Below are 12,325 nucleotides of genomic sequence, written 5' to 3'. Positions count from 1 at the left end.
ACTTATTTTCAGAGACATTAAGAGACTTGCCCATAGTCACACAGCCATTAAGTTCAGAGTGGTGAGTCTAACATGGTGTTTATTGTCTATAGAAGGTTTATTTCCTTATTTATTATGATGTCACACCTCATATTTTGTGGGAGCTAAATAAAAATCAAAAAAACATTTGGTATGTATGTGAATTCATGGATCCCTTACTGCAATTCCATAGCTCTCAGTGGTCTTTGGCTCACAGTTTGGCAACCACTGCACTATAAAATGCTAGAACAGGCTGAGCTTACAATTCTGCATCAATATTCATTAGCGAAAATGGTCTATAGTTTTCTTACTCTGTTTCTGCACATCCTGGTTTAGGTATCAGCACCATATTTGTGTCATAAAAGGGATTTGGTGGGATTCCTTCTTTGCCTATTTTCCCAAATCGTTCATATGGTATTGGAATTAATTGTTCTTTAAATGTTTGGTAGAATTCACTTGTGAATCCATCTGACCCTGGGGATTTTTTATTAGGGAGTTCTTTGATGGCTTGTTCAATTTCTTTTTCTAAGATGGGATTATTTAAGTATTCTGTTTCCTCTTCTGTTAATCTGGGCAATATACATTTTTGTAAATATTCTTCCATTTTGCTTACATTGTCAGATTTATTGGCATATAATTGGGCAAAATATGAGTTTACCATCCTGAACAGCAAAAAGTGCTCAATTATGTAATTGTGTATTCTCTTTCCCTTTCTAGCTGGTATTGAAGACACTGGGACTACAGTCAATGGAGACATGTTCCAGGTAAGTAAATTGCCATCCTAGGCATAGAGAAAGTTTCCTGGGTGCTGGTGGCTTGGGTTCAAGCATCTCTTTTGAGTCTATTCATTGGTCTCTATAAGTTCTTGTTTTAAGGAGTGGGAGGAGCTCCTTCCTCAGTAGCTCTCACTCACTAATAAAAATCAAATGGTTGGGAGAGCGATGTCCCCAAACCACATAATTAGGAATATGTCTAGTCATCTTAGTCTGTGCCCAGTTGTCCTCAATGGCTACCACTTCCATGACCTGACCTGCTTTGACAACCTTTTGACCCCTATAGACACCCACAAACCAGTGGGGATCCCATCAATCAATCAGTCAACAGACCTACTCAGCGCCAAGCATTGTTCTAGGCATTGAGGATACAGATACAAAAATGAAACAGTCCTTGTCCTCAAAGAAGTTATATTTCTGTGAGGTGGATAGGAATATGTATGTGTATAAACCATATACAAAACGAATAAATAAATACAAGGGTCATTTGGGAAGGTAGGCACTAGAAGTTAGGGGACTGAGAGAGGCTTCATACAGAAGCTGCACTTAGGCTGAGCATTGAAGAAAACTAAGCATTTTCAGAGGCTGAGATGAGAAGAATGCATTCTAGACTTGGAAGACAGCTTATACAAAAGCATGATGTAACGTCACACATGACAAACTACAAGAAGACCAGTTTGGCTAGAGTGAAGAGTACGTGAATAGGAGTAATTCGTAATAAGGCTATTAAGCTAGGTTGGGATCAGATTGTAAAGAGTTTTAAGTGCAAAACAGAGGAGTTAATATTTGATTGTAGAGGTAATAGGAAGCCGCTGGAGTTTATTGAGTAGGGGACTTTAGGAAAATCACTTTGGCAGACCTACAGAGGATAAGTTAGAGAAGATAGAAGCTTGAGGCAAGGAGACTGATGAAGAAGCTATGGCAATAATCTAGGGAAAAGGTAAAGGATTATTAGAGGAGCTGTTAGAAATTTTGTTGGGGGGGCAGCTAGGTGGCGCAGTGAGTAGGGCACCAGCTCTGGAGTCAGGAGGACCTGAGTTCAAATGTGGCCTCAGACACTTAACACATGTACTAGCTGTGTGACCTTGGGCAAGTTGCTTAACCCCAACTGCCCTGTCCAAAAAAAAAAAGAATTAAAAAAAAAAAGAAAAGAAGAGAAATTTTGTTGGGCCATAGCCCTCAAAATCAGAGTCTGGAATTTTAGGTCTAAGACCCTAGAAACCATTTTCTATGGTAATCTAGATCAGCTGTTCTTTTCTGGGGTTCATTTCTGGATGTTGCTACATACAGACTGTGTCACCTTGGGCTAGTCACTTAACCCTTTTGAGTCTCTCTGTAAAATGGGCTGAGGTGCTCAGCTCTCATTTACATGTTAAGATTCCATGAGATTCACCTAACAGGCGCACTTATAGAAAACTTGGTTCAGTGATTCTCTTCCTTCTAGCAAGTCACTTAACAGGAAGGTGAATGTTCATCAAGGATATAAATCAGTGGCATGGGGAATGCCCCATGATAAGGCCGAAGTAGTTCTATAGATGGTAATGTCCCCCAAACCCTGCCATTTGTAGATGACATTGAACTGATTGCATTAAAACCCAGAATAGTATGGGACATCCTTAATAAGAATAATGAAAACTGTATTGATATGACACTTCGAAATTTGAAAAGTGCTATATATATAATATAACCCCATTTGGGTTTCAAATAACCCTGTGAATTAAGTGCTACAAATACTATAATCTCCATTTTACAGATGGAGAAATTGAGGCTGAGACAAGTTAAGTGACTCACCCAGGTCCACATAGGCATTAAGTGTATGAGACATGAGCTGAACTCTAGTCTTCCAGACTTCAAGTCTAGTTCTTTTTCCACAAGACCGTGCTGCCTCTCAATGAGACCTGCGGTTACTTAGGTGCTCTCTGGTCTCATTTCCAAGCCAGAGAGGGCAAAAAAAGAAAGAGAAAGAGAAATCATTAACGTAAAATCACCCCTTCTAAAATAAGAAGCAGGGGTAGGGGGAAGGGAGGGAGGGAGGGAAAGAGAGAGACAGAGAGAGAGAGAGAGAGAGAGAGAGAAAGAGAGAGAATATCCTTACCCCCCAAAAAAAACCCTGATTAAACACATACATAAATATATCATATTGCAAAATATAAAGATACTCTATCATTCATTTTATCCACTACATCTCTATTCCCCTAGTTCTAGACTTATCAATTTCTGTATGTCTTCATGCTATCTGAGGGGCATTATATTTTTTTTGTTCAGACCTGTGATTTCTTAAGTGTGAGGAACTCCTGATGTGGAAAGTCCCTCCAGCAATATAGACCATCAATTTTTCAATTACTTTTAGCCTTAGATGAGGGGTTCTTAATTTTTTTGTGATGGACTCCTTTGGCAGTCTGGTGAAGCCTATGGACCCCTTCTCAGAATGATATTTGTTCCTGTGCTACATTTCAGTTAGAAGTTAGTGAAAATAAAGATAACATTTTTTTTTCCATCCAAGTTGACAGACCTCCCTTCCTCTTGAAATTCATGTACCTCAGGTTAAGAACCCTTGCCTCAGAGAATTGTTTAGGGGCACTGACAGATTAAATGACTTACTCTTTTTTAGAATTAAATTTTATTTTTTTAATCAACGAAAATCTGCCCTTTCTCCCTGCTACCTCCCCTCTCCCGCACCACTGAACAAACAAGAGAAACAAAACCTTTGTTACTTGTATAGTCAAATTTCTGCATTGATCATCTCCAAAAAATGTTTCCATCTGAACTCTGTGTCCATCATGTGTCCCCTGGAATAATGTTTGGTCACAATCAGAGTTGCTATGTCTTTCAAATTCTGTCTTTACCCTTTTGTAATTGTATAAATATTTCTCTTTGTTAAGCTCGCTTCTGCAAGTGTTCATACAAGTCTCCCTCTGAAACCAGTCCCTTCATGTGATGGAGATACATCCAGAGCTACAGCACTGGATAGGACAGACACAAATGCGCAAGTGGGAACAGGGTATTACAATACCATTACACCATAATTGCATTCATATGCCTTAATTTGTTCCTCCATTCCCCAGCTGATAGTCATCACCTTCAGTTTCCAGCGCTTTGTCACCACAGAAAGAGCCGCTTTCAACATTTTTTGTACGTTCTCAGAATTTGTTTTGTTCAGGGTTAATCTCCCTTAATCACCCCTCTCTCTTGTTCCTCACCTCTCCCTTCTCCTTTTTCTATATTTCCCCATTGAATGAAACAGATTTTTGTGCCTGGCTGCGTGTGCACGTTCTCCCTTTTGATGAGCATGAGGCTTGTGTCACCCACTCCTCACATTCCTTCCTCCTTTTTTGTATAGACTTTTATTTGCACATCCCGATGGTGTGAGAATGTTTCCCCTTCTTTTTCCTTTCCCCCTTTAGTGTATTCCTCTTCCTTTCCCTTTTCATTCTTCTTTTTGGTCATCAAAACATCACAGAATCACTCTTAGGCCATCTGACTAATTAGATTTCTTCTATCCATGATGATGATGATGATGATAAGATTCAGAGGGGATATATGTATCATCTCCCCATATTAGAATATAAATTCATTGTTGTTGTTTAGTCATTTTTCAGTTATGTCTGACTCTTCATAACCCATTTTGGGGTTTTCTTGGCAAAGATAGTAGAGTGGTTTGCCATTTCCTTCCTCAGCTCATTTTACAGATGAGCAAACTGAGAAAAACAGAGTTAAGTGACTTGCCTGGGGTCACACAGCTAGTGAGTGTCTGAGGTCACATTTGAACTCAGGTCTTCCTGGCTCCAAGCCTGGCGGCGCTCTATACACTGAGCCATCTAACTGCCCTTAGGGTAGAAATAGTTTGTCTTTCTTTGGTCCCTTATTATTGTTTGCTCATGTTTACCTTTTTATGTCTTTCAACTTTTGAAGTTTGCACTTCAGAATTTCTATGCATCCCTTGTCTTCTCATCAGGAATGCTTAGAAGTCCTCTAATTTATTAAAGATCAATTTTTTTCAATTATAATCAATTTTTCTGAGTAAGTTAATTCTTGTCTATAAGATTACATGTCCTTTGCCTTCATTGTATTCTGAGTTCTCTGCTCCTTTATAGTGGTGACTGCTAAATCATATGTGATTGTGTCTGTATAGTTCTTGAATTCTTCCTTTCTAGATGTTTGCAGTTACTCTCTAGTTCTAAGAGATCTAGGCACTTTTCTATTACAATTTCTTAAAATAGGATGTCCATGCTATTTTTTTAGTCATAGCGTTCAGAGAATCAATGATTCTTACATTTTTTCTCTTTGATTTGTTTTCGAAGTCAGTTGTTTTTGTTACAAGATACCTTAAATTTCTTTGCTGTATTTTCAGTCTTTTGACTTTGCTTTACTATTTCATGTTATCTCATGGAGCTTTTATCTGGTCCATTCAAATTTCCAGGGAGTTTGTTGCTTGGACAAGATTTTATGTATCTTGTGCCAAGCTGTTAATTCCCTTTCCAATTCCTTCTTCCATAGCTCTTGTTTTCTTTCCAATTTTTCTTGAAGCACACTCATTTCATTTATAAAAACATTTTAAAATCTTTTTTAAAAAAACCTCTTGCTTCAGTTCTTTCAGGAATTCTAATTGAATTTTTGCCCAAGCTGTTTTCGGTTGTATCTTGAGTGTCCCTATCACCCTGATAGCTTTTTATGATGGGATTTTTTTGTTGTTGTTTGCTCATTCTTCCAACCTACTCTCTAATTGACTTTAAGCTTCAAGTTAGGGCCATGGCCTGAGTACTTCTGGGGGAAATATCTGAGCTGAGATTTTGTCCTCTTCAAAATCACTACTGCTTTCTTTGGGTATTGAGTATAGTGTTATTCCAGAATTTTCAGGGATAGCTTAGGCTGGGGATCTGAAAGATTTCATTACGGCCAAAGTGGTCTTACCCATGGTAAATCACTGTTCTTCTGGTCTAAGCTCTTCTAGGTCCTGGCCTTGGGTCTGAGGAACACACCTGTGGTTTTGCCCCTGGTTGGAATTCTAGGAAATTGCTGCTGGACTCAGCCACTATCAGCCAGCTGAAAAGGTCTGCTGGTTCAGAGTGACAGAACTTCAGGCTCTCATTTGTTCTGAGGTTCAAGCCCTGTTTATTCTACTATATTCTACTAGATTGGAAGCTAGAATTGAGACCTACTTCTGCCTCTAGAGTTAGAGCCTCATAGTTGCTACTTGCATATGAACTCGATCTTTGCTCAGTCAGTACATAGCCTGGCACTCATAGCACTGATAACTGCTCCTCACCCTGAATGCCATCCCCAGGCTAGGTCCCTGACTCAGCCTGCCCTGGATCTGTGAACCAGCACTGGGTAGTGAGTAACAGAGCTACCAGTTGGTGTTTGTTCCTTCATCCTGCCTAAGAAAAGGCTCCTTTGTGCATGTCTAGGATGTCTGCTTTCCCTGACTCTCAGCCTCTCCACAGAAGACTATACAACCATTCCCAATTAGACCCTGTCCCCTGTGTCTTTGTCTGTCTTTGCTGCCCTCTGCTAGGAAAATGAATCACTATGATTTTTTTCTTGAATCAGAACTTGGTCTGGTATGTTTTGTAGAGCCGGTTGGTGGATTGGTAGTGGAGAGCTTGGCTGTATTTCTTCCTGCTTCTCTACCATCTTGGCCCCCATGGCTTGCCCATGGTATATGTCAGAGGTCCCCAAACTTATTTGGCCTACTTCTCCCTTTTCAAAAAAAATTACTCAGTGCCCTCCTGGAAATCTACTTTCTTCAACCCTTTAATTTTTTTTTAATTTTCAAAAAAATGTAAATCATTCAAAAATGTATAAAATATTTTTAAATGACACATCTTAATTTTAATAATTTGTTATAAATTTGTGGGTTTTTCCCCTTGCATTGAAATTGTGATGACACAATATTGCGTTGTGTAACTGCTTTATATGTAGTGTCATATTGTAAACAAGTCATTCCAGGCACATATTCCTGCCAATGCATGCTGGACCTCCTGACAATACTTGACAGGCTCGCCTGCCAACACTTACTTGTTAAGAGCTGTCAGTGGACTTGACCACTGATTGGTTATAACTTGCATTTTGTGTGTTTAATTGGAAAATATTGTAATTACTACAATTTTAACTCTGCTACACAACAGATGAAACATGTATGAATGGTTTTTCAGAATTTTCTTCTTTTCTCTCCTTATGCTTCTACCATCCCCTTATTTTTATTCAATGCCTCCCAATTGTAGTTGAGGCTACTACTGCCCCCCTGGATCATTCCAGCGCCCCCCATGGGGTGGTATTGCCCACTTTGGGAACCTCTGTTATACATACATATATACATATATATATATACACATATAATATATGTATCAGTTATAATACTTATACATCTAGTAGGAAGGACTTAATCCCAAGTCTACTTGATTCCAAGTCTAACCCTCTATCCAATATTTTGCATTGCCTCAAAGAAGAAATATGAGCCTCCTCCTCCTGCTTCTTGGCAGAGGTGAGGGTTCATAGGTATAAGATACTGTATAATATGTCAGTCTTTTTTGACATTGGTTAGTTTTCCAAAACTTTTTTTTCCTTTCTTCTACTTAAAAAAATTCCTTATTATAAGGTATGACTCTCTGGGAGGGATGGGGAGAAGGATATAGCCACAATTGTAGGTGATATAAAAATAAAAGAGGTGAATAAATTTTTTGAAGTCTATAACACAGGCCTGTGAAGTCAATGAAGTAAGGGTTTTCCTTTTCAAGGAAGGAAATAATAGCATCTTCAGAAAGTACTGTTATAACTTTCATGACTCAATAAACCTTCTTACCATTTTTAGATAGACTGTATATGAAATGTTTCTCTAAGAGAATGTGTGCTCCTTAGGGGGCAGGGCGTTTTTTTGTTGTATCCCCAGCACATAGTTCAATACTTGGCATATATTTTTTTAGATTTATAATTTTGTCAATGTAGGGGGTTTCTAGAGTAGGTAAAATTTTCTTCACCAAAGCAGATTGGCAACTTATCTAAAAATGTATAGTCATAGAAAGTTGTTTGGGGCACTGAAAGGTAAGGTGATTTGCTCATGGCATGCATCAGGGGCTAAACTGGAACCCAGCTCTTCCTGACTCCAAGGCTAGAATTCTACCCACTGGTGCATTTTGTCTTGAACATGATAGGCATTCACTGTGTGTCTGTTGAACTGAATTGAGTTGAATACATAGCCATCAGAGACTAACCATTGTCAGGGGTACTACCTGGGAACATTATGGCTTCAGTATGTCATTCATTAGTAGGCTAGTAAACAGCTTGCTAATACACTTGATTGCCTGAGCTTGAGTCCTTAATAATAAGAATGCTTTTCTGCCTCTCACCTAGGGTTTTACTGCCGCCCATTCTCTCACCCCTTAGCTGTTAGCTCCTTGAGGCTAGGCAGAGGTCTTATCCTCATTATACAGATAAGGACACTGAGTTCCATAGAAGAGAAGTAATTTACCCAAGGTTGCTTAGCAGCAGAGCCAGCATCAAAAGTTAGGTCTCCACTATAGAATTCTGCTTCCTTTACCCAACTTACACTCCTCGCCCCTTGGACTTGACCATGCGAATGTCACTGCCATCTTCTTTTGGAAGCCCAAACATAATAGAAAGGAAGATTTGGCCTCAGACTAAGGGGCGACCTTACTTTAGTTCAGAGTTAGCTACACATATCATCTGCCCAGGAGTTACTGAGGTTGCTGTGGAAATCTCTTAGGCTCCATCCTGAGCATCCATTCTCCTTGGAGATTCTTACTTTCTGGGTCCCATTTACGAGTTGCCGGAGGCCTTAGAGGCCTTTCTATGCCTATGCATAGAGAGTCTAGTACCCTCCTTCTGCTGCCAGGCTCTCATGAAAGTCATAAGCCCTTTAACATCATCATACTGCTTGGGCTTTCAATTTTCCATCTTCCTTTAAACTTTCTAGGAGAACCAGTCCATCTCAGTTTTCAACGGTTAATGTTGCTAAAAGACTTCACTGGACTAAACTTGAAGGGATGTTCAGAGCCAGTCCGGAGCATAGTATAGTGAATTCCACAGACATGGGGAAATAAAATTAAAACTTAGAGAGGTTCAGAGACTTGCTCCAAATCATACATTTTAAAAGAAAGTCATTGACACATGTTTCTGAAATGCATAGAACAGAAGGAATCATGGATAAATAGCACAGCTTTGAAATGAATAGGTTGAATCTATTATATACTTGAAAAGTAAACTGTACAAAACAGAGGCTTGCAATTTCATATATAACCCTCTCTTTCTGTTCTATTAGGTGTATTCAAAAGTGTTCATTTTAGTTGACATTTGTTAACTTTAGAATTTAAAAAATGAAAAAAAAAGTCACATAACTAGTAAGTGACAAAGGCTTGATGTAACTGGTCTTCTGACTCTGAATCTACCATGATACCAGGTACCATGACAAGCCTCCTCTTTAGAGGGCCTGCCTCCATGTGGGCCCCGGGGGGCAAAACTGAAAACAATTCCTTCCTAGGGGAAGGCCAGAAAGGAGTTGCACAGAAGTAGGGCTTGGTCTGGGCCCAGACTGATTTGGGGTTAAGGCTAGTCTTTAAGAGAAAAAAAAACCAAAAAATTTTCAGAGATTTAAATTTACATTCCCTTTGGGTAGAGCACCAGCAGGTAAGGGTATGATACCCTATGTGGAGAAAGGAAGGAAGGAAAGAAGGAAGGAAGGAAGAAAGAAAGAGAAAGAAAGACATGATATCCAACTGGAAGTTTGGCCCCTAGTGGGTAGCTCCTTCTCTACTCACAGAAATTGCAGTTTGTCCTTGGTTCTGGAATAGGACCATGACATAAGGGAGGTGATGCCATGACACGCAAGTGAATTGGATTTAAGTGAGGAAGGGCTGTGCAAAGTCACAAGCCTCACTTTTTTCACTTAGCTTGAAAAGGCCAAGGTCCCCCCACTGCATCCTGGGCCATCTCCGTTTATCCTGATCCATATCTTGCCACTGGACCCAGATAGCTCAATAGAAGAAAGTGAGGCTGATGACTTTGCACAGCCCTCCCTCACTTAAATCTCATTCATGTGCATGTCATGGCATCATCTCCCTGATGTCACAGTCCTCTTCCAGAACGAAGGTCAAACAGCAGCAGCAGTTTCTCTTGAGTGACACTAGATGGCGCCACAGTGCGCAGAGAGCTGGGCCTGGAGTCAGGAAGCTATCTTCCTGAGTTCAGATGTGACCTCAGACACTTACTAGCTGTGTGACCCTGGGCAAGTCACTTAATCCTGTCTGCCTCAGTTTGAGCTGGAGAAGGAAATGACAAACCAATGCAGAATCTTTGCCAAGAAAACCCCAAATGGTGTCATGAAGAGTCAGATATGACTGAAACGACCGAACAACAAACAAACATTTCTCCTGGTTGTTGGATTTCTGTTAAGGGCACCACCATCCTTCCAGGAATCCAAGATCTCAACCTTGGAGTCATCCTTGGCTTCCCACACCTCTCGCCGCACATATCCAAAGTCAGGAAGTCTTGTCAAGTCTACCTCCACACCATCTTTGGCATCTATTCCCTTCTCACTACTCTTGGCCATATGAAAATGGACCTAGTTCACACCTTCATCATTTATCACTTGGTTTATTGCCATAACTAATTAATCCCTTCATCTGCCCTCCAAACAGCTGCCAAAGTCTATTACTAAAGCTCAGGTCTAACAATGTCACTCCCTTGAAATTCTAGTGACTCGCTAATACTGTGAGGATCAAGTATGCACTCCACTTTTTGGAATTTCAAGCCTGCAAAATCTGTCTGTGCACCACCTTTCCAATATTATTATACATTATTGTTTCACAGATAACACACAAGAGGCACTGGAGGTTCTGGACCCCAGCCTCTAACAGGTTCACTCTTGATCTGGGCAGACAAGAAGAGAACTTCAGAGGGGTTATTAATAAGCTTTATTCTAGTCTAGTTTCTCTAACACAGTATTGCTGATAATAAGCACAAACTCCTACAGCATTCCCTAATCACCCTTCTTGAAGGACTGGCAAAGAAGGAGAGGCAACTACCCTTACGTCTTGATGGGGTCAGTTGAGACAAGCACAACTTGTGCATCCCCCTAAATCTCCTCAAACCTCAATGGGGGCCAATTGAGGCAGGTATGTGCATTCCTCTATGCATTACCCATGGATTCCCCTGTGGGTTCCCTGTGGATTCCCCAGCTCACTGACCAATGCCCAACTATTTTATAGGGCAACAGACAAAGAAGGCATCTTGCCAACATTAAGCTCACAAGTTAACTTTAGCAATATTGTCATTTGGCACAAGTGTAGTAAATATCAATTATGTCACCCCTGTATCTCGTGGCATAGCCTCAGTAGGACTGTCTGTCACTATGATTCTAAGAATTACTATCTAGGATCCTTGAGACTGTTCTGGGAGTTATTATCTAACACCTGGAAACTAGACATTGCCGTGACCATGGATCCAGAGAAACTAAACTCTAAAAGGATAACAAAATCCTCCTTACATATATTTATTTCATCAAATGATCTTTTTGTTCCTTACACTTGACATTCTGTCTCCGTGCTTTTGTAAATATGCTGGCTATTCCCAAAGCCTTGAATATATTCCTCCCCTCTGCCTCTTAAGAATTCTTCATTTCCTTCAAAGTTCAGTTCAAATTCTACCTTCTACATGAGGCCTTTCATAATGAAGAGGTTTGGGGGTGCTGGGACCTCGAGAATGCCAAGGAAGGGTTGCCTGGAATGAATTCACGCACTCAAGCATTCTCTTAGTCAAGCGGCAAAAAGTTTATTGCAATGCTTTAGTAAAAGAGGGCAAGGTCCTTAAGGGAACCTGGGAGAGACTGAGAATGGTGCTGGGGCGTATGTGGAAAAGGGGCATGGGAAAGGAATGTCAGGGATGCTAATTAGGTAATTTAGGGGTCCATGTGTCTTTGGGAACTATGGGTGGGGAAGTGTAGGGAGTGTACCAGACGCTGAGGGAGATGTCAGAGGCATGGACCTTGGGGATCTGGTGGGAGGGAACGTCCTTGGGCCAGGCACTCCTCTGTCTGTTCTGATAAGAGAATGTGTTCTGCAACAAGAGAAAATTTTGACACAGGACAGGAGTCTACTGAGAAATTGGGAGGCTTCCAGAGACATGATCTTAGGGCCGGGGCCCAACCACCCCATCAATAGTATCTCCAGAAATTAGTGCCTTCCTCTCAAAATTACTTTGTGTTTAAGACAGATGGATTCTTAAAAGTTTACACGTTATTTCCCTGATTAATAGTAAGCTCCTTGGGAGCCACTGTTGTATTTTTGCTTTGTACCTCCAGGGCCTAGTACTGCATAGTAAAACATAGTAAAACAATAGAACAATTACAGCTCTGCAAAAGTGGAATTAGTTTTCTCTTGACTTAGTAAGCTTCTTATCCCTGGAGTCTTCAAATAAGAGGCTGGAAGAATCATAGGGAAGTAGGACAGCTCTGAAAGTAAGAGGTTATGGGGTAGTTAGGTGGTACTGAGTTCAAATCTAGTCTCAGACACTTCCTATCT

General features: G+C 40.4%; 1 protein-coding gene across 2 annotated transcripts in view; it reads left to right on the top strand.

Moving 5' to 3' along the window:
- The window catches only part of CLTB (clathrin light chain B), a 46,591-nt gene that overhangs the window by 15,936 nt on the left and 18,330 nt on the right, over nt 1-12,325 (top strand). For both annotated transcript variants that reach the window (XM_036749472.1, XM_036749473.1), the window contains exon 2: nt 736-782. In XM_036749472.1, the coding sequence (XP_036605367.1) occupies nt 736-782 (47 nt within the window). The remainder of the gene's footprint in view (nt 1-735; nt 783-12,325) is intronic.

This window comes from Trichosurus vulpecula, chromosome 3, assembly GCF_011100635.1.
Source record: "Trichosurus vulpecula isolate mTriVul1 chromosome 3, mTriVul1.pri, whole genome shotgun sequence".
Taxonomy (NCBI): domain Eukaryota; kingdom Metazoa; phylum Chordata; class Mammalia; order Diprotodontia; family Phalangeridae; genus Trichosurus; species Trichosurus vulpecula.
This window is presented reverse-complemented; position numbering and strand designations above follow the sequence as displayed.